Raw genomic sequence first — 26,566 nt, 5'->3', positions numbered from 1 at the left:
GTTTGTGCCCTCAGTTCCTGAAGAGGGAGGGTAGCAGACTACCAGAAGGGGTCAGGTTGGGGGCCTTAGGTCCATGAGGGAGGTCGCCCCAGAGCTGCTCTGGGCTCAGCTCCTGCCTGAAGTCCAGCTGTGGTTCTCATGGCTTAAAAAGAATTACCAGGATGACGTAAACAAAGTAATGTACTCACGTTCCATGGAGTTCGCCATGTCATTCGTTTACAAAACCTCAGAGCTTCCCTGGAGTGTTAGAGCGCTCACGATATAAAAAGAGGGTCCTCGAGTCTGGGGGGCGGAGGGTAGAGGAGGCTGCCTGTGCCGCAGCATCTGGCTGCTTGGTGGGCCGCTGGGAGGCCCCAGGCCCTTGCTGTCCTTTCACCCTTTCACGTCACCCTCGACAGCTGGCCACCACTGCACTTTACTTCACATACTCCGCCCTCGAGGAGGAAATGGACCGCAACAAGGACCACCCGGCTTTCGCCCCCTTGTACTTCCCCACAGAGCTGCACCGGAAGGAGGCGCTGACCAAGGACATGGGGTATTTCTTTGGTGAAAACTGGGAAGAGCAGGTGCAGTGCTCTGAGGCCACCCGGAAGTACGTGGAGCGGATCCACTACATCGGGCAGCATGAGCCTGAGCTGCTGGTGGCCCACGCCTACACCCGCTACATGGGGGACCTTTCTGGGGGCCAAGTGCTGAAGAAGGTGGCCCAGCGGGCCCTGAAGCTCCCCAGCACGGGGGAAGGGACCCAGTTCTACCTGTTTGAGAATGTGAGCAACGCCCAGCAGTTCAAGCAGTTCTACCGGGCCCGGATGAATGCCCTGGACCTGAACTTGAAGACCAAGGAGAGGATCGTGGAGGAGGCGAACAGGGCCTTTGAGTACAACATGCAGGTACTGGGTGCGTGGCTAGGTTCTCCAACAGGAGGGGAGCCCCCTGAGAACCAAACGGGGTCAGGGTGTGAGGGCAGACGGGGGGTGTGCAGGTGAGGAAGGGGAATTGACCTCCAGAGGTGTGCGCCACTAGCTGGCTTCCTGCAGCTGGCCTGGGGTGGCTGTGTGTTGGGAAGGGATCGCACAGGGGCCTGGGAGGACAGAGCTGCCTCCCCTTCTCAGCCCCCCACTTCTTAGCAAGGATTGCTATGACAAGTTCTACTTAGTAAGTGCAGAGAATAACTCAGTTAGCAAGGAAAGAAGCCTGTGGCTGTCCCAGGCCCCGAGTGAGCCCTCTGTGTCGGGGAAGTTGGATATGGGAGAATAAAGCTCTGGTCTGACATTGCCAGGCCTCCTCAGGCCCCTGGGACGGGACTCGTTCTGCATTCCTATTTTTCTGTTTTTTTAAAATTGTGGTAACACATACAACAAGTTTCCCATTTTAATCACTTTTAAGTATACATTTCAGTAGTGTTAAGTACATTCACATAGTTGTGCTACCATCATCGCCAGTCATTACCGGAACTTTTCCTTCTCCCCAAACCTGTCCTTTTTAAAAATCCCCAGCAGCTGGAAGGGGGGACGTAGCCAAACTCACAGGATTGTCCTGGGTAACCTTTCAGGCTGGGCAGCCCTTTAGGCCTTACCAGTCCAGTCTCTTGCGCCACCTAGAGAATGCCAGGCATGGGTTCTGGTGTCCAGAATGTGCACAGGGAAGAACCGGCACCGGGGGCATCCCTGGGGGAGGACTGCCAGGCAGCAGGGGGCGGCCGCCTCCTTTCCAGGGCTCCCTCCTTACAGGGAGAGATTTTGCTCTTAAAAAGGAGAGTATGCAGTTCTGTAATGGCACAGTCCAACCTCTGCCCCTGCAGGTATTCAGTGAACTGGACCAGGCTGGCTGCTTGCTGGCCAAAGAGGCCGTGGAAGATGGGCTCCCCATGCACGATGGGAAGGGAGACGTGCACAAGTGCCCCTACTATGCTGCTGAGCAAGACAAAGGTAGGCACTGTGCTGGGGGAGCTCCCCTCCCTGGGCGGTGCATCGAACTCCCCACTAACGCCACGTCTTCTCTTGGCACTGCCACATAGGTGCCCTCGAGGGCAGGAGCTGCCCCATCCGAACGGCCACGGCTGCACTGAGGAACCCTAACCTCCAGCTTGTTCTTGCCGCCAGTGTGGCCCTGGCTGCTGGCCTGCTGGCCTGGTACTACCTGTGAAGGAACCCTCACCTCCCGCTGGCGCCCTCCTGCCAGAGTGACCTCTGGCCCCACCCTACTCCACCCAACTAAACTACCACCTCAGGTGACTTTTTTTTTTTTTTTTTTTTTTAATGCTGGGTTTGAGAAAACAAGCAACCAATAAAAGCCAGACACCAAAGCCTCTGTGTGACGGTGTCCTCTGTGCAGTCCAGAAGCCGAGGTAAGGCTCAGATTTGCAGCCTCCAGGCTGTCACCATGGCTGGGCCTTCAGAACTGCCTGCCCTCTGGGCTCCCTCACCCAAACCAGGAACAGTCCTATCTCCCTCTGCTGAGAACAGAGTGGCCTGTAGTCCAGCTGCTGAGCTGTGGGACCGCAGTGGGGACACGCCAGACACTGCCCTCCATCGCGGAGGTGCCGCCCTGGAGCTCCCTGCCGGGCGGCCATTCTCATCCTTCTCAACCAGAAAAGCCCTGAGAGGGCACTCTCCAGCCAGAGCTCCTCTGCCCCATGGAAATGCCAGTGCCCAAGGGGGCGGGTTCCCCACGCTCACTTCCTCCCCTCTGGAGTGGCTCAGTCCTGGGGGGGGGACGTGGGAGGGGACTGGGAGTAGCCCCCTGCTATCCACAACTGCCGGTTAGGCAGCGTCAGCTCAGAAAGTCCCTTAAAGTTCACCTGGGCCTGTACTTTTCTAACTCATGCTTTGAGTTCTACTTAAAAAAAAATCATTAAGGTCATTCAAAAAGCATTTGTATTACATAACTATTCACTGACCACCTAAAAGAGAAATCTGAACTTAAATATTTTTGTTAGAAATCTATTACTGGTTTCATGTGTTGGGGATCTGCAGAAGTTTTTTAAAAAAGGAATAAACTAAAAGGGGGAAATGTTGACTACAGACCTAATCCACCACTTTCCATCTAGGTGGGCTTGGGGAGGAGCAGGGGCTTCAGAGCAGGACCCTCAGCCCATGGTTCGTCTTTAGGGAGTGATAGTACCACCCACAAGGTAGATGACCCTGACCTTGAACCTGGCTGGCTCCAGCTCAGAGGTCCTACTGGTGGGCGCCGAGGTGTGTCTAGGGCTGAGACCTGCAGCAGGCGGCCAGGTGACCCGAGGGCCACTGTTGGAAGCAGCCCCCGTGCTGGGCCTGTAAACGCCACCACATGAGCCCTAGAGTTGAGACTGGGCAGCCTCGGAGGCGTGGGGATTTACCCCCTTGCCCACTGTTAGGCCACTTAGACTCCCCCACCCCTTTTCCCTTGCAAAGTAAGAAAGCCAGGCAGGAGAAGAGGCCCGGGGTCAGGGAGCCAAAGGGCTAATTTAATGAGAAACTACAAACGGAGACCAGGCCACGGTTCACAGCGACGGGCATGCGGGGGCATGCGGAGACCAGGAGGGGGCGGCAGCGGTACACAGACATTGGGGAACCCAGACTGGCAGGCTCAGGCCCCGGAGGGCTGCTCCTTCCTCCTGCGCCCAGTCCAGGGATGGCTGCACCTGCCGCTGCGCTGGAGGCACGAGCAGGCCCAGTGGCAGCGAGGCGGCCGGTGCTGATGGCCCAGAACATGCAGGACGAGAGTCCATGGTGTGCGCTGTGAATCCAAGCTTGTCCATGAGGAGCCCCTTCACTCTGCGTCACCCAGCGCGGCTGGGACTCACCAGCCACCAGCTCGTCGTCGTCTCCACGCGCAGCTAGGAAATGGTGGTGACTAAGGTGCAGGCACGTGGGCAGGCCTCCCTGGCCCAGCAGATGCAAGGTTTAATCACGGCAGGGTCAGGACAGGGACTGCAGAGACTCAGCGCAGGGTGGGGGTGAGAGGCGAGCTCCTTCTCTGCTAGCCAGGGCCCGTTCTCCTGCCCAGTGACCCACGCGGTCTGTCCCCTCAAACCCACAGCAGGACTGAGGGGGCTCTTGGGCACTTCCTGGTTTCTGTACCTGAGAGTTCTGGGGACCAGAGCTGGCAGCCGTTCCTCCCGACCGTCACACCTGCCTCTGGCGCCCAGCACGAGGTACGGCTGCTGCAGGTCCAGGCTTCACGCCTGCTTGGCTGCCTGACCCAGAGGCCACTTACACTCCCACGACTACAGGCCCATCCCCTCTGCAGACCCCTGATCCTGGCAGACGCCTTGGCCTGTGGGACCAGCTCTTGCTCTGGCTGCTTCTGGTCCCAGGGAGAATACAAGAGTCAGGACCAAACCTGCAACTCGAGCGAGAGGGTGGGGGCCTCGGTGGGAGGCGTGCAGGTAGCCTCTTCCCAGCTCACTGTCCTGATCACCGAAACCAGCAAAAGAGCCACTCACAAGTTCAGTGCCATCCATCTGCTGACCCTTAGCCTTAAATCCGACAGAGTATTTGCCAGAAGAGACGAAGGTACAGGGAAGGGCAAGGCAAAGAGGACACACACAGCTTCCTGGGACAGTGAAACGCTTCCACCCCCAAGTGGGAGTGGGGAGCAAAGCACAGGGAACCAGACTGACAAGCAAAGGGGGAGTCCCGAGTCCTGGCTCGTTAGCACAGGCGCTTGTACGTGTAGATGTAGGCTTTGCAGTTGGGGCACGTGTGTGTCACGTCCTTGAAGTCGTTGATCAGGCAGGGGATCAAGCAGCAGCCCAGGTCACATCTGCATCAGAGACAGGGAGGAACAGCGTGAGGCTGAGAGGCACGTGGAGGGGGCACCGGGACTCCTCCAGGGAGACGCTGGGAGACCGGAGGCCCCGGCGCGCCCCGCGCCACCTACCCCATGAAGCAGCAGAAGAAGCCCAGCACGAAGTTCATGAGGCCGATCTCGTAGGAGATCTTGGTGGTGATGGCCTGCTGGCAGTGGGGACACACCGTCTGCACAGGTGCACCTTCGAAGATCTCACCCTGCAGCACTGTCACCGTGGTGGCAGCCCCTGAAGGGACCAGGACCGTGGCCGTGTGGCCCCCTGGGCCAGGATAGGGCCCCGGTGGATAGGGTCCTGGTGGGTAGTAGCCCATGGGTGCATGGGGACCTGGAGGCGGGTAGAAACCTGGAGCAGCGCAGAAGACAAAGCAAAGGCGTCAGTGACTCGCCGCAGGCCCTGGGCAGGAGAGCAGCCCCAAGCCCAAAGGCTGTGGCACCCGGGCCAGTCAGGCCAGCTGGGATGGAGGGTTCGGCCATGGGAGCCAGCCAGGGCAGGCCCATGGCCCAGGCACATGGGAGCAGAGCCGAGCAGCCTGCCCCTCCCGGGTCACAGCGCAATGCCCGCACCTCCTGGTCTCGGACTCTCGGGCTAAGGGGCTCCTGGCCTCAAGGACCTGGACGCCAGTTCTCTGCCTCGCGCCTTGCCAGTCCCTCACCGGCACGAAGGGCCACGTGGGGCTCCCAGGATCTGGTCCTGGCCAGGCCCTCTGGACCCGGGCTGGAGCGCTGCGGGCCAGCCCACCTGGCAGCAGAGCAGCCCCCCAAGCGCCGGGGCCTGGCAGGCACGAGGAGCTGTGCCGGGAGCAGGAGCCCGGCCCCCGCAGGCACCGTCCCTGGTGGGAAGAAGCACCCCAGCATGACCAGCCTCGGCACAGGGGCGTCTCTGAGGCCTTGGCCTGGCAGGGCCTGGGGCTCGCCAGGCTTGGCAGCGGCACGGCGTGGAGCAGGCCCTTGTGTGACCCGCTCCCGCCAAGACCGTGGCCGCCGTGGTCTCCACCCGCGCTCCTGAGGGCACGGCTGTCCCGGGCTCGGCCTCTGCCCCACAGTAAACACCGACGCGATGGCGGGCGGCTCTGGGCAGGGGGCCCCTCCTGCCCCCCTGGGGTTCCTTCCCAACTTACCTGGAGGCATGTAGGTGCCATCTGCATTCACATGGGGAGGGACAAAGCCGGGCTGAGGCATCGGGTGGCCCGGCGGCTCGTAGGGTGGGGGGGCCAATGTCTTCCGGGGGCAGAGGCATGCCCGGGGGGGGCTGCATCACAGCTGGGGAGCTGCGGCCTGGACGGAGAGGAGAGCGGTCAGCCGAGGCCCTCGGGTGCGGCTGGGGGCACTGGTGGTGGCGGGGAGCAGAAGGGGCCCAGGGGTCACGCTCTGGAGTGGGGACCTGGAGGTTCCCGGGACCCAAACCAGCCCTCAGGACGGCGAGGGGCTCGGCAGCGCTGATGCTTACCTGGCGCGGGCGGGGCTCCGCTTTTCTCCTCCAGAAGGGGGGCCGTGGGACCCCCAGGATAAGGAGGGGGCGGCTCGTTGGACATCTCCGCTGCTGCTCCTGGACCTGCTGGGAATTCCAGCCGTAACTGAGCTCCCGGCCATCGTGCTCCCGGGGCTCAGCAGCCGGGACCACCACCGACTTCCCTCTGCGTAACGCCCAGGCCCTGGGAGGGGCAGGATTGCGGGCCGAACCCTTCAGAAGCGCCCACCGTCCCCTGGCAAGCCCCCGGAGCCGCCTCTTGCCCTCCTCTCAGGAGCCCCACCTCACGGTCTGCCCCACTTGGAGGGGACGGCCAGGGCAGACCAGGAAGCAGAGCCCTGAGACGAGCCCGGGCCACATGCTCGGGGGCGGCCCGGGGTGGGGGGCCCTGGCCAGCCTCCGGGTGAGGCCTGTGGTCTAGCTGGAGGAGGGGTCCCGCCTCCCAGGAAACTCCTGGGAGATGGTTTTTACCTCAAGTCCCTGGGCCGCGGTCAAGAAGAGCAGGCAGGGAAGGCTCCTTGAAGGTCTGGGGGGACTGACCGGCAGTGGCTTCAGAGCTGTTTTGGGGAAGAATGAGGATGCGCCCTGAGCCCTGGAGCCCGGGCTCCCTCCCGCCAGCCCCTCTCAGTTCATCTAGCGGCTCTGCCCTGGGCACCCACGCCTTGCCCCCTCCCCAGGCCCCACCGCCCAGGCCCACCGTCTACTTCCTGCCTATTGAGAAGCCGTGGCTTGTGCCAGCCCTCTCCTGATGTGTGGCTGGCTAGCTGCGTTGAGCGGAGTGGGAAGGAAGAAGAAAAGGTCATTTCCTGGGGAAGTGGATGGGGCTCAAGTGATTGGGCTCCCATCTACCACATGGGAGGACATGGGTTCGATTTCCGTGGACACCTGGTGAAGGTAAGCTGGCCTGCACATCATGCTGGCCCCAGTGGAGAGCTGGCACAGCAAGGTGATGCAACAAAGAGATACAGAGGACAATAACAGACGCAGCAGACCAGGGAGCTGAGGTGGCGCAAGAGATTGAGCACCTCTATCTCACTCCTGAAAGGTCCCAGGATTGGTTCTCGGTGCTGCCTAAAGAGAAGACAAGCAGACACGGAAGAATGGAAGAACGCACAGCGAACCGACACAGAGCAGACAGCAAGCACAAACAAGGGCAGGGAGGGGAAGGATAAATGAATCTTAAAAAAAAAAAGTTTCCCTCCTTTACAAAATTCACAGAGCATCTGCTCCCTGCCCTGCCCTGGGGTCCACATTCCTGTTCTCCCTGAGCTCCTTTCACTTATTTTAGCATAAAAGGCAACAAATAAATAACATTTTGAAATGGGATTCAGTTGCTTATTTTTAATGGAAACTAATAATATGAACTATTTAAAAAAATCTAAAGAGCATCAAAGATATACAGTGACAGTAACTCCCCCAGGCTAGCCCCTTCCTAAAGTCCACTGCAGTTACATTTCAGAACTAAATGTAAAGATGGGGGCTCCAAATAATTCTGCCAGGGGAGGAGCCTGGAGAGTTAAGAAGTTTAAGTATTAAATTTAATAACCCAGATGGCAGGAAACCAAGTCCAAGCTCTTGGGTTATACTGTAAAGTAGTAACGTGACAGGAAAACAGAAGGGTACGGAAGAGCTGTAGCGCTATAAAACTCTAGAAGGAAACAGACGTAAGTCCTCCTGATCTGGGCGTTAGCTGTGGTTTCTTAGGTATGACACCAAATGCACAAGCAGCGGAAGTAAAAACTAGATATTCAGACTTCATCAAATTAAACACTTTTGTGCTTCCACATGAAAAGACAACCTGCAGGATGGCAGGGAAGTTTACAAATCACGTGTCTGATACGGGACTTGTATTGAGAATATACAAAGAACTCTTAAAACTCAGGAACAAAAAAAAAGCTTCATTAAAAAGGCGCACAGGATCCAAACAGACATTTCTCCAGAAAATTCACACGAGTGGCCACTAAGCACTTGAAAAGGGGCTCAAGGTCACTTTTTAGAGAAATATAAATTAACCCACAATTAGCTACCATTTCACACCTAGTAAGATGCCTACAAAAAAAAGATGGAGAGGATGTGGAGGAATGTGAACCCTCCTACACTGCTGGAAGGAATGGAAAATGGTGCAGCTGCTGTGGAAAGCAGCCTGGCAGCTCCTCATAAAGTTAAACATGGAACTACCACATGACCCAGCAATTCCACTCCTGCATATACATCCAAGAAAAATGACAACCTGTACACAAATGTTCACAGCAGCTTTATTCATAATAGACAGAAAGTGGAAACCCAAATGTCCATCAGCTGATACAGGTAAGTAAGGGTATATCCATACAGTGGGATTATTAATATTATTCAGCCATAAAAAGGAATGAAATCTCTCTCTCTCTCTCTCTTTCTTTCACTCTCCCTTTTCTCTTTCTTTCATTCCTGATACCCTTCGGGTCCAAATCTCCAACACAGTGGTCTTCTGCACCTCCCTCCCAGGCTGGGTGCACAGGCACCAGTATTTGAAGACCGTCGTGGCCGAGACCGCTTAAAATCCTTCCAGCACGGTGTCACACGCACTTGCCAGACCCCCTGACCATCAGTTCAACTTCCATGAAATGGGCCTGTCACTTTATTTCACCACCCCAATTCTTTAGGCATTTAAGAGTTGCTTCCATTGAAAAGAGGGAACGCCTCTGGCTAAAGCTTGGATTATTTCCTTGGGCTAAACTTGTCAGAATTGAATTCCTAGGTCAAAGAGTTAGGAACATTCTGCGTGTTTCTTCAAAGGACACTGTCACTTCACGCTGTCAGCTCTGGATGCTACTGCTCTTAGTGCTCTCTTGTAACGTCAGAATGACACTCGCTCCCAGGTGCAATGTTTTCCTCAGTGCTCATAAGTACCTGCCCTCACCCGTGAACTGCCTCCTCCCCTCCCCTGGAGGACCTGGAGGTGAGAAAAGCACTTGCCTGAGGTCACGTGGCACCTGAGGCAGAACTGGGCCGGGGGCCCTGGTGCACTGCGCCTACTCAGGGCGAGTCCCCACAGCACAGGGTTAACCCCCGCGTCCGTCCTCAAGCCACAGACCAGGCATGAGGTCCTGCCTGCACGACCGGGGCTGGTAAGGCTGCCTGTGGGCCCGGGCCTCGCCCCCGCACAGTCCACCACACGCCGTGGGCGCAGGGCCGGCGCGGAGCACGGGGTCTTGCCCAGGCCGCGGTCGCCGACGCAGCTTTACGCATCTAGAGAGGAGGCCTTCCTCGAGGGGCTTTGCTTCGGCCTGTGAGGAGCCGGTCTGGTCTGAGCAGGCCGCTGGCCTGTGCCTCAGTCTCCCCTAACACCCTGCTGGGCCCGGCCAGGCCCTGGGTTCTCTGCACAGGCCACCAGGACTGCTGCACACACTCGGGAGCCGCTTGAGCCTGCGAGTGTTCTGAGGGGGAGGAACCGCCCTGGTCCCCCAGAACCCCACTTCCAGCATGCACACACACGTGCCTACACAGGCTTCAGCACCCGGGATGGAGACGCTGCCTGCCTTTCACCAACATCGCTGCAGCCTCCTCGGGTGCCAACACCCCCACCCCCGGAGCAGTCCTCGGGTCTCGGGCAGACAGGAAAGCTTCCCACCCAGGTCACCGCCTGGCACTCCTGACCCCAGGGCTCCTCCTGGCCTGGACCTGGTGCCCTAGAGCCCTGCGGCACCTCGGGATGCCCCCCGCCCCCCTACTGCAGCCCCTTCCTCCGCAGCCAGAGGCTGGTGCCGGCCCTGCAATGGGAAGGTGGGAGGCTCTGCAAACACTCAGGAAGACTCTGTAACTCAAACGGCTTCAGCCAGGGCCTCCCAACACCACACAAACAAAAACCTGCTGTCTCCAGCGTAATGAACCCGCCACCCAGTACAGACACTGAGCCTGGAGAGAGCTCCCCAGGGAAGGCAGCCAGCCAGCAAGCACAGAAAAGATGCCCGTCATGTCATCAGGGAAACGCAAATCCAAACCATATGAGACCACCGCACGCCCACCAGGACGGCTGTCATTAAAAAAATGGAAAGCAGGTATCGGTGAGGACGTGTTGAAATAGGAGCCCCCTCGCACTCCGCTGGAGGGAAGTACAGCGGTGCAGCCACTGTGGAAAGGCGTGGAAGTTCCTCCGAAAGTTAAACCTCAAGTTACCGCCTGATCCAGCAGTTCCACTCCTAAGTATATATCCTGGAAGAGTGTGAAAGCTGGGTCCCGCACAGATGCGTGCGCGCCAGCTTTCCCAGCAGCGTTACTCACGACAGCCCTGCGGCAGCACAAGGCAGCACCCACCCCACTGTCCATCAACAGGTGCCTGGAGAAGCGCAGGTGGTCAATCCAGACAACGGACTTTTTTTTTTTAAGATTTTATTTATTTCTCCTCCCACCCCCATTCCACCCCATTGTCTGCTCTCTGTGTCCATCCGCTGTGTTCTGTGTCTGCTTGTATTCTCATTAGGTGGCTCCGGGAACTGATCCTGTGTTCTTCCAGAGTCGGAGAGAGGCGATTACTCTCTTCCACCACCTCAGCTCCCTGTTCCGGTACATCTTATTTTCTCTCCTCCGTGTCTCTTTTTGCATCATCTTGCTGCACCAGCTCTCCACGTCAGCTGGCATTCCTGCACTGGGTGGCTTTCCCACGCTGGGCGACTTGTCCACACAGGGCGGCACTCCTACATGGGAGGGCACTCCCGTGTGGGCCAGCTCGCCGCATGGGCCAGCTTGCCCTCACCAGGAGGCCCTCGGTGTCGAACCCTGGACCTCCTAAATGGTAGACGGGAGCCCAACTGGTTGAGCCACAGCCGCTTCCCAGAGACAATGGACTATTATTCAGTTCTGATACGTGCTAACATGTGGATGAACCCTGAGAACATTATGCTTAGTGCAAGAAGCCAGACAGTAAATGTATGATTCCATTTCTATGAAATGCCTAGAATAAGCAAACTCATAGAGACAGAAAGTAAACTGGCGGCTACCAGGGACTGAGAAACGGGGAGAGGGGAGTTATTGTTTAACAGGTGAGTATCTGTTTGAGGAATGAAATGTTTTGGGAATGGATGATCGTGATGGTTGCATAACATTGTAAATGTAATTAATGCCACTGAATTGTACACTTAAAAATGGTTAAAATGGCAAATTTTATGCCGTACATGTTACCCAAATAAAAATAAAAAACCAAGAATGCAACCATCTTAAAAATCACGTTCCAAAGCAAAACAGTTTTACAATAAAAACGAATACTATTCAAATTAAGTTATAAAACACCAGTATCAAATCTGAAAATGTAGCCTCAGCAACTGCTGTTGGAAGGTGCTGGAGCCTATCAGCTCTGAGAGGTTCCGGGCCGGGCCGCGAGAGCCTTGCGCTTGCCCCGCTGGCTCCAGCCCGACTGCCAATGGAGCAGGGGGAGGCTTGGGGGGCTCAGGAGCTCAGTAAAGTCCACCTTCAGCTCTGAAAACTCGAGACCGGTGTCCTGCCCTTGCTTTTCAGGTCTCCTTGTACCTACGCACTGCAGACAGACGACTGTCTTAGCAGGCGCTCCTGAGGAGGGCCAGGGAATCCACACAGTGAACCCCTTTAGAGCCTTCGGATTTTATGGCATGCGAAGGTATTGTCTTGTCAAAAAAGTATTAAAAGAAACAGGGCTAGCTGGTTAAAAAATGGGCAAAAGATTTGAATAGACTTTTGTCCAAAGAATACGGATGGCAAAAAAAAAAACCACACACGAAAAAATGTTCTCAACATTACCAGTGATTAGGGAAATACAAATCAAAGCTATAATGAGGTATCATTTCACACCTATTAGATTGGCCACTATTAAAAAGACAGAACTGCCTCTTCTGTCACCTTTACTGAACCTGTGGTTAGCGCTGGGATTGGTATAAACCCAGGAGACTTGAATCTCTGGACTGGCCATGTGCCAGCTGGGTCCTAAGCCTCAGCGGAGTTGCAGCTCCTACTTTCCAGTTCCTTGGACTTACCCAGGTCAGCTAACAGGGAGGTGAAGACGGTCAACCGCCACACCAGGGAACTGAGTGCCTACAACTGCAAGCAGGAGAATTGCATCCATCATCCATGTGGGTCTAAGGCCCCTCTCGATATAGAGGTGGAGTGAACATCGCCATCCCAGGGTCCACAGGATGGAGGAATAGAGTATGGATTAGAGTGAACTTACTGGCATTCTACTAAGGAACTATTGTGACTAGTAATGGAAGAAACTGGAGCACTGATCTGGAGAAAGTGGCCACAGTAGTTGCTGAGGGCAGGGAAAAGGAAGAACAGATGTGGGGGCATTTTTGGGATTTGGAGTTGTCCTAAATGATATTGCAGGGACAGATGCTGGACATTATATATATCTTGCCATAACCCACTGAATGGCCTAGGGGAGAGTGAAACTACAATGTAAACTATAATCCATGCAGTGCAGCAGTGCTCCACAATGTATTCACCGACCTGCTCCTCGGCCCCAACCGAGAGCCCCTCGAGCGTCCCCTCCTCTGGCTGGCTGACGGCTCTTGCCGCTGGGGCTGTGTCTGTCCGCACGTCTAGTCCGCGGGCCGGGTAGGGACCTGCGGCTGCCACCGGCCCCCAGCCCGCCTCCCTGGGGCTCTGCAATGGCAATGACAGGTTCCACACCTTGTTCGTCCATGAGTAACCACACAGAAGAAAGGGTGACTATGACTAAAGTGACACTGGAGGATTTTTATAGCAACCTTATCACTCAACATGAAAAACAAGAAATGAGACAAAAGAAGTTAGAAAAAGTGATGGAAGAGGAAGGCTTAAAAGATGACAAGAAACAGCTCAGGAGATCAGCACATGCTCAGAAGTAAACAGTTTCTTCGTTTGAAGAGGACAAGACTTGGACTGGAAGACTTTGAGTCCTTAAGAGTAATAGGCAGAGGTGCATTTGGTGAGATGCGGCTTGTTCAGAAGAAAGATACAGGGCATGTGTATGCAATGAAAATACTCAGTAAAGCAGATATGCTTGAAAAAGAGCAGGTGGGCCACACTCGTGCGGAGCGTGACATTCTAGTGGAGGCAGACGGTTTGTGGGTTGTGAAAATGTTCTACAGTTTTCAGGATAAGCTAAACCTCTACCTAATCATGGAGGCCCTGCCTGGAGGGGACATGATGACCTTATTGATGAAAAAAGACACTCTGACAGAAGAGGAGACTCAGTTTTATATAGCAGAAACAGTAGTGGCCATAGACTCCATTCATCAACGTGGGTTCATCCACAGAGACATCAAACCAGACAACCTTCTCCTGGGCAGCAAGGGCCACGTGAAACTTTCTGACTTTGGCCTCTGCACAGGACTGCAGAAAGCACATAGGACAGAATTTTACAGGAATCTGAACCACAGCCTCCCCAGTGATTTCACTTTCCAGAACACGAACTCCAAAAGGAAAGCAGAAACCTGGAAAAGAACTAGACATCCGCTAGCCTTCTCCACAGCAGGCGCTCCTGACTACAGTGCTCCCGAGGTGTTCGTGCAGACCGGGTACACAAGCTCTGTGACCGGTGGTCGCTGGGGGTGATCATGTATGCGATGCTCATCAGCTGCCCACCTTTCTGTTCTGAGACCCCTCAAGAGACATTTAAGAAGGTGATGAACTGGAAAGAAACTTTGACATTTCCTCCAGAAGTTCCCATCTCTGAGAAAGCCAAGGATGTAATTTGGAGATTCTGCTGTGAATGGGAACATAGAATTGGAGCCCCTGGTATTGAGGAAATCAAATGCAATTCTTTTTTTGAAGGTGTTGACTGGGAACATATCAGAGAGAGACCTGCTGCAATATCTATTGAAATCAAAAGCACTGATGATACCTCAAACGTCGATGAGTTTCCAGAATCTGATATTCTTAAGCCAACAGTGGCCACAAGTAATCGCCCTAAGACTGACTATAAGAACAAAGATTGGGTCTTCATCAATTATACATACAAGTGCTTTGAGGGCCTCACCTTCCTACATGAAAGCAGCAAAATAGTACCCTTGTCATGGAATCCTAAGTTGAGCAGAGTTCTTTATACATCACATAGTCTTTCAAAAGAGCTTCCAAGAAATTTTTTGAAACCCACAATAAGTCATACAAAGTCTCCTGAAATGTGATAGTAAATGAATTCTTTTCCACAATGCATCTGAAAACTTACAGAACAAAGACAACTATTTCTACTGCATCAGCCAAAAACAGCTGTTCTGCTCCTTTAGAAGCATTGTGAGTCAATTTGATAGGTATTTTTAAAAACTTGAGTTTTCCTCAGTTCATCAAAACGAGGGAAGAAAAAACCAGCCATCATCCAACATTATTGAGACTGTAACATATACCATCAAGTATCAGCCAATTCCTGTGGTTTTGTGACGTGTTACCTGCCAAGCTCATGAAGTACTTCTTTTTTCTTTATAGTTAAAAGGGTTCCACGGTACTAAGGAAACAAAGCAATGAGGAGAGCCTCAGCGGCCAGCTCTGCGGCTGAAGGACTGGACCCAGCCTTCCTGAGGAGGTGGTGGCGGTGGTTCTCCCACACCTCGGCGCCTGGCAATGGCTCCTAACAGCCTCCATTCCCGGTGCACTTTACTTATGGTACTGGGATAAAGATCCTCAACCCACTGATTTATCCTCCTCTCCCTTTCACAATACTCATGCTGCTCTTCTGAGTGTTGATGGGGGTGGGAGGATGGGGTTGAGGATACCATCTTGATCCATTGCTGCTCTAGAGGGCCTGGAAGCCCATTGGGCATTGCCAAGGAGTCCTGGATCATGTGGAAAACCCTAACTTTCTTTTCATGGCTGTATCAAAAAACCCCTAAGGCAAATATTGCCACAGACCAGCAACACTCACAAATGCTGCCAACAGGAACTCGGTTCATTCCTGGGAACTCATCAAGGAGAGCCCAGGCGAGGCAGGAGGCCTGCAACACTCTTGGCTAAGGTGCTGCTCCTGCTCCCACAAACTCTCCAAAAGCTCCTCGGGAGTGGTGAAGAAACCAATCCAATAGAAAGTGCCGAGCCAGCCTGCAAGTCCTCGGAAAGTTTGCTCCTCAAGCCTCTGTACAACTGTGTTTGGTCTCCTCTTTTGGTATTTCTCCTCTCCCAATTTAAACCATTCTGCCTTGGAATCATGATTGAAAATGTTTTCCTTTGCTGATGCCTTCCTGGGGGAGAACTCCTTCCCTACTCTAAGGGGTCCCCTGCAGCTTAGGCTGACGGAACCTTTCTGCTGTGTTGTTCTCTCACGAGAGACCCGCTAAATTTTAGCATAAAGTGCCTTCTTGTTCACAGCTGCCACCACCTCTAGAGAAATTTTGCTGCATCAGAAAAATGTGGAGGCTCCATATTAATACATTATTACTTTGTTGTGTTTTGATAACTCTTAAAGCATCATTTGCACCTGTGTGGTAACTTTGCCTGTTGGAAAGTCATGGCCAACCTACAACTGGGAGACTGCTTTCTGCCAGTCTTGAGGTTAGGATCAGCTTTGAAAGGAAAGTATGTCCTAGCATAGCCATTCAGAAAAGCAAAATGGAACATCAGAGTTACAGTAGTCTGTGAAACTGCTTTGGGTTTGAATGTCTTAGGGGAAGAAATAAGAATGCTAGGAAAATCTCAACTCTAGATAAAGGTAAAGGGTTTGCCCTTTAATCTTTCCCTCATAGCTTGTTAGTGAAAAGGAAGTAAATGGGATTGTTTTGTGTCACTTTTAGTCTTTTTGTTTAATAAATAGTTGGGGTCTTGATCACCATGTTTTGCAAAAGGGTGTGATGAGCTCAGGTAGAGAGAAGTGATGGGAGTGGGTAGCGGTGCTTGTGTGCTGGGGAGTGGCAGGGGGTGATTTGTTTTAGGGGAAAATGCCCACCTTTTAACGTTTAAACTTCTGAATAAACTGTGTGAAAACAAAAACAAAAACAAACAAAAAAAATGTATTCACCAAACGCAATGAATGTGCCACAATGATGAAAGAGGCTGCTGATGTGGGAGGAGTGGGGGTGAGTGGGGGGTGGGGTATGTGGGAACCTTTCATATTTTTTAATGTAACCTTTTTTGTGATCTATGTATCTTCAAAAAAAAATACAATAAAAAATGCTCAAAAAAAAAAAAAAAAGAACTACAAGTGTTGGAGAGGATGTGGAGAGATCAGAATATTTCTTCACTCTTGGTGGGAATGTGGAATGGTACAGCCACTGTGGGGGGCTGTTTGGCAGTTCCTAAAGAAGTTGAACATAGACTTGCCACATGACCCTGCAATACCACTACTGGGTATATACCTAGAAGAACTGAGCAGTGACATCAGCAGACGTCTGCACACCCATGTTCATAGCGGGGTTACACATGACTGCCAAAAGCTGCACACCACCTAAATGTCCATCAACTGATGAATGGGGAAACAAACTGTGTTGTAGACACATGATGGGATATTATGCAGCTGTAAGAAGACATGAAGTTGTAAGGCATATGACAACATGGATGAACCTGGAGGACATTATGTTGAGCAAAGCAAGCCAGACACGAAAGGACAAAAACTTTTTGAATGCACTATTATGAAAATATATTGTGTAATCTTGTGGCATTACTAACTTGAATATGAGTCACCAGAAAATAGAGTGAGGTTAGAGAATGGAAAGCTGAGGGTTAAACTGTGCAGAACTGGTAAAAAGGATATGTGTTAATCTTTGGAAATGAATAGAAAAGGTGAAAGCACAACATAATGTTTGTAAGTAGCAGTACTATTATATGGATAAGAAAGGGGTTTAAAGGGAGAGTCTAGGGTCATGTTTGTTACTAAAAAGAAAGCTAAAAACTAACATGGAACTGTGTAGCAAAGTAAAACCTCATATGAAATATGAATATAGGTAAAATTGCATATGTAAGACTTTTCTTTGAAACTGAACAAACGTATGTTAATACAAGATGTTAGTATCAGACAAAAATTACGCTAAGTGAAAGAAAACAGACACAAAGTACTACATATTCTATGATTCCATTTATATAGAATGTAAAGATGAATCATTTTATAAAGATGAAAAACAAAAACAGGGCTAGAGATCCAGCAGCTGGCCGGCTGACGAGATGCTGGCCCTGGATGGGCGGCCGGCCAGCCACCCCCACTGGGACCCTCGCAGCATCGGCAGGCCCGGGAGCCCCTCCCTCGTGCTCGGCCCACACACCCTCGGGGTGGACGTGGTCTCAGCAAGCCAAGGCACATTAAACCAGAAGGGAACTTGGTAGGTGAGACTTGTGTGGCGGTGCTGGGCCGCCGGGCAGAGGCCGCAGGGTGCAGCTCCCGCGGGAGGGAGCTCCGGGCACACTCATCTCCCCGGGCCTGGGGCTGAGACGGACCCCATACCACCAATAAGGCGACGCTCCCGGGCGCGCGCCACGCGTGCTCCATGCTGAGCCCTTCGCAGGTGTCAGGGCAGCCTGTGGAGGCCCTTCTGGTGTCTCCATTTTACAGAGGAAACGAACGAGGACTGCTCCTGACCCTGAGCTCCCTGCTTCTCCCTGGCTTCGGCACAGCACTGGGGAGGCTGGGGCTGGAACACCTGGCCCTGGCGACAAGCAGCGCTCCCCCTGCTTAGCCCCTCCCAGGGCAATGCTGGACGCCACTGGCCTTGGGGAGGCAGAGCAGACTCCGGAAGCTGGAAGTCTGGGCTGCAACGAGACGGTATCAGAAAATGTGTGCAGGGTGAAGCCTGGGTTCCTGGGAGTCACCCCATGTCACAAGGGCCTTGGGGATCAAATTGGCGAATGAGGTAACCGTCCCACGGTTGCATTTTCAGGTTGGGTAGGGACTGGCTTGGAAGAAGTGGTCCCTGGCTTTTAGCAGGCACGGAGGAGGGGGAGACATGCAGCTTCCAAGTGCTCAGCACCATTGCTGGAGGGTTCTAGGCTGCCGGGGAGGGAAGTGGGGCGTGGAGAGCAAGTGTGGGGGGCTCCAGTAGCTACTGGGGCCACGCAGCCTCTCCGTGCTGTTTGTTACAATTAACATCATGAGCCGGATTCCTTGAATCAACGAAAAGCCCTTAGAATGGAAGGCTCTCGGTCCCTGCCACTGGGGAGCCCCAGGGACAGAGGGGCTGAGGGGTTAAGGGGAGGAGGGAGGCCCTGAGTGGCCTCTGGGACCCCCACGGGAGAGGGACAAGCCGTGGGGGGCGGGGCCTGCACGTGCCCCCGGGTCCCCCAGGCGCTTCTCCAGGCGCAGGCCTGGCAGCTGTCCGGCCCTGTGCCCACTGCTGTGCTTGGAGAGAGGCGGGAACGACTCAAGCCCCTTCTGTCTCAAGTCCCCTCCCTCTGCACTGCAGTCCCCTCACCTGCCAGGGCAGCAGGCGCTAGTGCAGGGCAGGCCGCAGTCCTCCCCGCCCCCTTCCAGCCTGCCCCCCCTCCGCACTGCCCAGGCCCAGGCCAGGTCCTTGGCTGCAACGTTACCCCAATCCCACGTCCCCCAGACCGACGGGGAAATGCTGCTCTGCACCCCGGTGTGGGCCCCCCCTCCTTTGCGTACGCCTCGCCTCTGCTCAGCCGTGCACTGACTCACCAGGGACGGGGATGCGCTGTGGCCTCCCTGACATGGACAAGTTCTTGCTTCTCCTGAGGATCTGGTGAGGGCTGTCCCAGGAGATGCCTGTTGGGGGGGTTGGGGCATACCCTCTGGCCAAAGAGAACAAAGGAAACTGCCTGGCTATCCCCACCCCTCGCCCCGCAAACCCCAGGCCTTGTCTGCCTTAAACAGAACATTCTATCCAGCACCTGGGAGGTGACGCTGCTCCAAGGAAAGAACGCATGGTTTTCTGATGCGGGGTCACACAACTGCGGGCCTCCTAAACCAGGCTTGCTCTCCCATTCTACAGAGCGGAAAGGCTTTTCCCAAAGCCAAGCTAGTTGACGGAGACTGAGCTGGGATGACAAGAGCAGGGAGCTCTGGAGCGGGACAGGGGCCTGCGCCTCGGCGGTCAGAGACTCTCCCTGAGCAGTGTGGCCAGCAGCGATGACGGCGCGCAGGGTACAGGAGGGTGACAGCAATGAATGGAACGAGAGAGCGGGGACAGCCACCCAACTCTGTGAACACACTAAAAAACCACTGGACTGTACACTTTAAAACGGTGAATTTTATAGCATGAAAATTATAATTACAGCTCAAACCCACCCAAATCTAGGTATTTCTCTTTGTTTATATATATACGTAAATGGAAAAGATGAGGAAGAAAATACCCCAAGCCCTGAGCCCCTGAGCATCTCTGGCTTTGAAGCTTGGCAGTGGTTGTGGGGAGAGGCCAAGTCTTCCTTTATTGTACCAGTTCCCCACCCTCCCACAATTAGAAGGCGTTCGTATATTACTTGTACAATTGAAAATAAACTTTTGAAAAGAAAACCATTTCAGGACAGCTCTGCCTCCTGGTGACAGCGGGAAGGGGACGCACAGCCCTGGGCCCTGGCACCGCCTGGGCTTTGGCTCGGCTCCCGCCCTCTCACTGCGGACTGCAGGACTCACGCTGGCTTTGCCGGCTTCCGATGCTGGGCCCAGGCGCCCTGCTGCAGCCTAGGGTGGCCAAGGCGGCCTCAGTGGGAGCTGGGAGGGCCTGGGCCAGCAATGACCCACCAGGCCAGCCCACAGCCCCCGGGCAGCCACAGGGCCGGCCGTGGAGGGGCAGGAGGGGACACCCAGCACACGAGCCAGGGCTGAAGCATCCCACCAAGGCCTGCTCAGTGACCCAGTCTAAACCACCCTCCCCACTGCAGCGGGAGGCAAACGCTGAGTGCAGTCCTTTCCAGCTGGCATGCCTGCCAAGGAAATTCACCAACGCCCCGTCCTGGGAGGCCCACCAGCTGCTAACGGCTGGTCCCAAACTGCCGAGAACCTGTGCTGGGGCCAACCAAGCTTTCCCTTTAAAAGACAGGATCTAAGAATACCTCTACTGCCTGGAAGGGGAAATTTTCAGGTTGTCACCAGTCATTGCCACCAGGTTTGACTTCATTTGCCAGAAGCTAACTAAGAGAGCAAGGGACCAGGGAGTGAGAAGTACGGACAGGGCTGTGAGAAATTGGACCCATGCAGAGGAAGCCAGCCTCCAAGACCAGGGCCCCAGGGGAATTTGGGGGGCAGGGTGGGGTGTATATTTATCCACATTCCCCACATCAGACATCAAAAATGAGAAATTTAAAACAGTATTGTTAATTCATTTAAAAACAGCAACAAACTCATTATATATTAACATAAATGATTTTTTAAAATAAATACTTTCCAAAACCAAATTCAGTGAGAAGACTGGCAGTGTTTAACATTTTTGCAAGCCTTTTTAACATCTGGCTTAAGGGACACAGACAGACTTTCATAATTGCTTTTCCATCCAGTCTATTGCGATATATTGTTTTGGTTGGAGTACAAAAAGAAAAGCCAGCCTCTCAGATATGTAGTTAGAAAAGGGAGGAATATTTTAATAACCTTCTCAGGTAATTGTGGATATTTTTCTTTGCTACTACACCAAAAACTCAACAAGTGGTAGCTTCTTAAAGGTTAGTGTAGCAGTTTGATATGGTTATGAATTCCAAAAATAGATACTGGATTATGTTTGTAATCTGTCTATACCTGGGCATGATTAGGTTATGATTAGGGCCACCTCAAGGGGTGGGGACTCGCAGATAAAGGACATGGCAAAGGACAGAGTTGAGGATTTTCTGTGTGAGAGCTTTGATGTTGGAGTTTGATGCTGAAGCCTTAAGCTGGAGCCCCAGAAAGTAAGCTCATAGAGGAAAGAGAAGCCAGCCCCAGGAAGAGAAGAACCCTGCGCCCAGGAAGAAGCAAGACCCTAGAAGAGGAACCCAGGAAGCCTGAACCCTCGCAGACGTCGGGAGCCATCTTGCTCCAACACATGAAAATAGACTTTGGTGAGGGAAGTAACTTATGCTTATGGCCTGGTATCTGTAAGCTCCTACTCCAAATAAATAGCCTTTATAAAAACCAACCAATTTCTGGTATTTTGCCTCAGCATCCCTTTGGCTGACTAATACAGTTAGTTACAATGTGAAATCCAAATCTTAGCAATTTTTCACACTGTTCCATTAAAATCTGTCAGTCTGCCTTGTACTTGGAATTGATTTTTCATATCCATTATCCTTCATGTGTATGAGCTTTGAGTAGGCCTCACATTTCATCACAAGGAATATTAAAAAGATGGGTACTTGAGGGTTAAGATTTAACAGAGTTATTAATTGGTACTGCTTTCTCTTAAGTGGCTTTTTTTTTTTTTAGTTGCAAGTCCATAGTGGTGTGAACACAATTACAATGACTACCATTTCAGTTTAGTGTACTTGAGCTGTGCTAAGGCCCCAGCAGCTTCACTCATTATTGCTTTTGTACCATTAATGCAAATGACAACCCAATGAATGAAGGCAAAATAACAAATATGTCTTAATATTATTATTAAAACAGTCTGACCTGTAGACCCCTAGATGGGTCTCAGGGAAGATCCAGGAGACTGCAGATCCCACTCTGCAACCCGCAGAGCCAGAGGAACTGGAATGTAAGGGCTGTAGCACACCAAAGGGCCTGCAGGCAGAGCAGTGCCAGGGGAGCGTGGCAGAGCAGCCAGGTGACGCCACCAACATGGCGACATGTGACATCCTCTGGAAAAGGCTCTACTCAGGATCAACTAATAAAAGGACAAATCCCCAATGCTTGGACTCTGGAGGACAACAGAGCCTGGAGAAGAAGTCCACAGACGCTGACCTGAAGGAAAAGGAAAACACTCTCCAAGAAATCCAAGAAGATTTCTGACCTGGACTCACCAGGCAGAGCCCCCGCCCCAGGGTCTCGCGAGCTTGGGAGCCGCACAGAGGCAGCGTGGTCCGGGTCCCTCAGTGCAGACTACAGAGCCACCCACAGCAGCGAGTCAGAACCCCACTCACATCCAGGCACAGGCACCCAAGTCTGCGGGGACCCAGGGTGGAACACTGAGGAGGAGCACATACCAAAGGGCCCCCAGGATGGGGGAGGCGAGAGGCCTCGGCAGACCTGATGTAAGAAGTGCACACACTTGGTCTGTCTGCTGGGCCACCTGAGCGCAAAACAGACGGTTTTGGATTGATCCCCCTTTCTGCACTGACCACACCTGGGGCCCTGGGGTGGGACACCCTAATGGGGAAGAAACCAGAGGCACAAAAGCCTCACAGGAAAAATAAAAGGGGGGGGAGGGGACCAAATGCAGTAAGACAGAGACAACTGAAAAGTGTAAGGAAAAGAGGGCACTGAGTAAAGCAGAAAAGTTAAACAAATCATAGTTGCTGGAGAGAATATTCTGCACAAAGCAAACAGAACAGATTAAGATTCCCAGTGAAGGACAAGAAGAAAGTAAGCTTTCTCCTGGAGGCAAAATGACTCACAAAAAAAGTGCAATCTTAAAAACTGTACCATAAATTCAGGGCAAGAATCAGATGAAGAAGAACTGAGAAAATATAAACAGTTAAACAAGGGCTGCTCTCAAGGTCCAGAATAAGTTGAACCAGGCATCAAAGAAGAGACTTAAAACAAAGGCAAGCAACAATAAAACCCTAGATAAGAGGGGGAAACTGGCTTTCAGAATTAACAAAATAATCAGATGTCCAGACATGAGCAAAATATTACAAGCCACACTAAGAAATAGGAAGAAATGGCTCAGTCAAGGGAACAAATTAAAACTCCAGAGGAAACACAGAAATTGGAACAATCAATCAAAGTTCAAACAAATCTCCAAAATCAATTGAAGGAATTGAAGGAAAATATGGATAGAGAGCTAAAGGGTATTAAAAAGACAATGTGCAAGTGTAAAAAATTTGAAGTTGAAAAGGAAACAAAACAAATAATGGGGATAAGAGGCATAATAATGGAGATGAAAAATACACTAAAAGTAGGGAGGTGTGGTTGAATGCCTGCTTCCCATATACGAAGTCCCGAGTTCAATCCCTGGTACCTCCTTAAAAAACAAACAAACAAACAAACCCCACATACCCAAAACACACTAAAAAGCATACAACAGCATATGTGAAGAGTAGAAAAAAGAATCTGTGAACTAAGAGGCAGGACAATCAAAATCATAGTCTGAAGAAGAGAGAAGAGAAGAGAAAAATTGACCAGTACTTCGGGGATTTGAGTGACAGCGTGAAGAGTAAAAACATCCTGGGTGTCCCAAAAGAAGAAAAGGGAAAAGGGGCAGAAAGAATATATGAGGAAGTGATGGCCCAAAATTTCACAACTCTTAAGAAAGACATAAATATACACGTCCAAGCAGCAGAACATGCTCCAAACAAAATAAACACTAAGAGACCTACTCCAAGACACAAACTAATTAGAATGTCAAATGCCAAAGAGAGAATTCTGAAGGCAGCAAGAGAAAAGTGGTTTGTCACACAGACGGGATTCTCAATAAGAAAAGGACTAAGTGCTGCTTTCTCATGAGAAACCACAGAGGCAAGCAGGCAATGTGGGATACATTTAAGGTACTGAAAGAGAAAAACTATAAGCCAAAATTTTTTATCCAGCAGAACAGTTCTTTGAAAATGTGGGAGACACTTCTGAAGAAAATGGCAGAGTAGGGAGCTCCAGGACTCAGTGCTTCCACAAGAACAACTACTGAACAGGCAGGAACTGTCTGAAACAACTATTTTGAAACTCCAGAAGCAGAAGGACACTGTACGGCATCCAGGAAGGAGCACGAGAGGCTGAAAAAGAACTGTAAATTGCTCTCTCTGTGCAGTGGCTACCAGTGCTCATCCTCAACTCTTGCAGCAGCTTGACGTGGGGTGGACTGGCTAGCTCACTGGTGACAGAAAGAGAAAAAAAATCCTCTTCCCCAAGACCAGGGGTGGGTATGGCCAATCACTGACCACAGCGTTTGATTAGGGAATTCGCTCACTGGGTCCTGGGTCTGAGGGCAGCTGCTGTTCAACCTGCCCTGCACAAAGGCAGCAGCAGCAGACAGGACCAGAGGCAGGAGAGATTTAAAGACGCAGTGCCTCCTCAGGGCTGCATGGGACAGTTAGCTGAGGGCTGCCTTTACTAGGCACGCCAGAAAAGCTCAGCTTTGGGGGGCCATCGGAAAAGTTTTTGGTACCCTTCCTGACCCCCTCCACAGGGCACAATGGAGCTAGTCTGTCCACTCTGTGAGTCCTCAGCCTTGTTTTGGCTGGGAAATACCAAGTTGGGGAAGTCCTTCTCAGGGTGACCTCTTCCCAGAATCTGCCCTCGAGGCTAAAGCAGCAGGAGACAACAAAAGGAGTGTAGAAAACTACAGAGATGAACAGTCTGGGACATAGGCCTGCCAGCTTCAAACACCCAGAAGAGGGAGGTCTGTCCCCTGGAAAACAGACGGGACAACCAAACTCCAGTAAACAGGGAAACTCCAAAGCAACTAACAAACAAAAGCCCAAGAAAAGACAGGGGCCCAGAAAGACCAGGAAACCCTACACAATGCATTCACCTTCAGCAGACCTTCCTGATAGGAGGGCTGAAGCTCACATAAATCTGTATTATCACCAGCTGGTTATAAAACCAAGAAACAGACATCCCAGGAAGTCAATTCCAGAGTTAAGGGAGCTGATGTGGCTCAATGGTTGTGCACCGGCTTCCCACATACAAGGTCCCAGGTTTAAAAAATGCTCAAGGAGGGGAGCAGATGTGGCTCAAGCAGTCGGGTGCCTGCCTCCCACATGGGTTCAGTTTCTGGTATCTCCTAAAGAAGACAAGCAGATGGTGCAACGAGCAGATGCCACAATGAGCAAATGCCACAGCTAGCAGACCCTGCAGTCAGTGGGTAGCAGATGTGGCTCAGACAGTTGGGTACTCACCTCCCACATGGGAGGTCCTGGGTTTGGTTTCCAGGGCTTCCTAGAGAAGACAGCAGACACAGCAAGCAGACAACGAGCAGACAGATGGGGAGCCACCTTGGGCGGGGCAGGGGAATAAAAATAAATAAATAAATCTTTTAAAAAAATGCTCAAGAAGAAGGAAAGTACAAAGAACTGAAGGATAGTAGGAAAACAATGAATGAATATGAGAGTCTAAGTAAAGAGATAGAAATTTAAAAAAGGTACCAAACAGAACTGGAATTGAAGACCACAAAAACTGAAATGAAAAATGGCCAGGAGGGTTTCAAGAGCAGAGTGGAGCTGGCAGAAGAAACAATCAGTGAATGTGAAGACAAGACACTTGAAATGAGTCAGGCTGAGGAACAGAGAGAAGAAAATATTAATAGCAAAAATGGCATAGGACAACTACAGGAGATCATCAAGTGCATCAACATACTTATTATGGGAGTCCCAGAAGGAGAAGAGAGAACTGGGCAAGAGGAATAGTCAAAGAAGTAATGGCAGAAAACTTTACAAACTTACCAAGACATGAATATGCACATCCAGTAAGCTCAGAGAACACCAAATATTATGGGAGTCCCAGAAGGAGAAGAGAGAAAGGGATATAAGGAATATTCAAAGAAATAACAGAGAATCTCTCAAACTTAGCAAGACATGAATAAGCTCAGAGAAAAACAGGATACACATTAAAGAAAAATACATCCCATCATATATTGATTACACTATCAAATGAAAAGGACAAGGAGAGAGTTCTGAAAGATGAAGAAAAGCAACACGTTGTATACAAGGGACTTGCAATTAGACTGAGTAAGGACTTCTCATTAGAAACCATGGAGGCAAGAAAGCAGTGGGTTGAATACTTAAAGTGCTAGAAGGAAAACAACTACCAGCTGAGAATTTTATATCCACAGAGACTCTCTTTCAAAAATGAGGGAAAGACTAATACATTCTCAGGTAAACAAAAGCTGAGGGAGTTTATTACTACTAGATCTGCCATTTAGCAATGCTAAAGGGACTGCTTTAGACTAAAAATAATGGACACTAGATTTTGGTTCAAAGTGGCATAAAGAAAGAAAGACCTGCAATGAAGGTGACTGACTGGCTAATTATAAATGCCAGCATTACTGTTCTGTTATTTTTTGATATGTCACTCTACTTCTTTCTTCCTATAGGTGTTACACTGCAAATGCATAAAAAGTAATGATAAATTTAAGTTTTTGGACATACGACATATAAAGATAAATAAATGGTAACCAGTACAAAAAAATGGTGGAGGGACAGAGGGGTATAGGAAAAGTATTTGTGCATGCTTTTGAGTTAAGTAGACGTCAAAACAAATACAATTGTTACATACGTAGGATGTTCACTTTTAACCACATGGTTAAAAAAATTCTTTGTGTTTACAAGGAAAACATGAAAAAATATATCCAGATAAAAATGAGAAGGCACTCACTCAGTATAATATAA

The 26,566-nt window shown here is 51.5% G+C and overlaps 2 protein-coding genes and 1 pseudogene across 3 annotated transcripts in view; 2 read left to right on the top strand and 1 right to left on the bottom strand.

Annotated features, from left to right (window-relative positions):
- HMOX2 (heme oxygenase 2) overlaps window positions 1-2,305 on the top strand; it is a 35,860-nt gene extending 33,555 nt beyond the window's left edge. For both annotated transcript variants that reach the window (XM_004452181.5, XM_058286555.2), the window contains exons 4-6: window positions 399-890; window positions 1,802-1,928; window positions 2,018-2,305. In XM_004452181.5, coding sequence (XP_004452238.1) covers window positions 399-890; window positions 1,802-1,928; window positions 2,018-2,145 — 747 coding nt within the window. In that variant the 3' untranslated portion in view covers window positions 2,146-2,305. The remainder of the gene's footprint in view (window positions 1-398; window positions 891-1,801; window positions 1,929-2,017) is intronic.
- Window positions 2,306-3,427: 1,122 nt separating this feature from the next.
- Window positions 3,428-26,566, bottom strand: part of CDIP1 (cell death inducing p53 target 1) — a 45,197-nt gene continuing 22,058 nt past the window's right edge. The window contains 6 exon segments of the mRNA XM_058286557.1: window positions 3,428-4,749; window positions 4,867-5,140; window positions 5,916-6,006; window positions 6,008-6,072; window positions 6,245-6,352; window positions 6,737-6,822. Coding sequence (XP_058142540.1) covers window positions 4,638-4,749; window positions 4,867-5,140; window positions 5,916-6,006; window positions 6,008-6,072; window positions 6,245-6,329 — 627 coding nt within the window. The 5' untranslated portion in view covers window positions 6,330-6,352; window positions 6,737-6,822 and the 3' untranslated portion in view covers window positions 3,428-4,637.
- LOC101424254 (serine/threonine-protein kinase 38 pseudogene) lies at window positions 12,870-14,254 on the top strand (annotated as a pseudogene).

Source organism: Dasypus novemcinctus, chromosome 23 (assembly GCF_030445035.2).
Source record: "Dasypus novemcinctus isolate mDasNov1 chromosome 23, mDasNov1.1.hap2, whole genome shotgun sequence".
In the NCBI taxonomy this organism is placed as follows: domain Eukaryota; kingdom Metazoa; phylum Chordata; class Mammalia; order Cingulata; family Dasypodidae; genus Dasypus; species Dasypus novemcinctus.
This window is presented reverse-complemented; position numbering and strand designations above follow the sequence as displayed.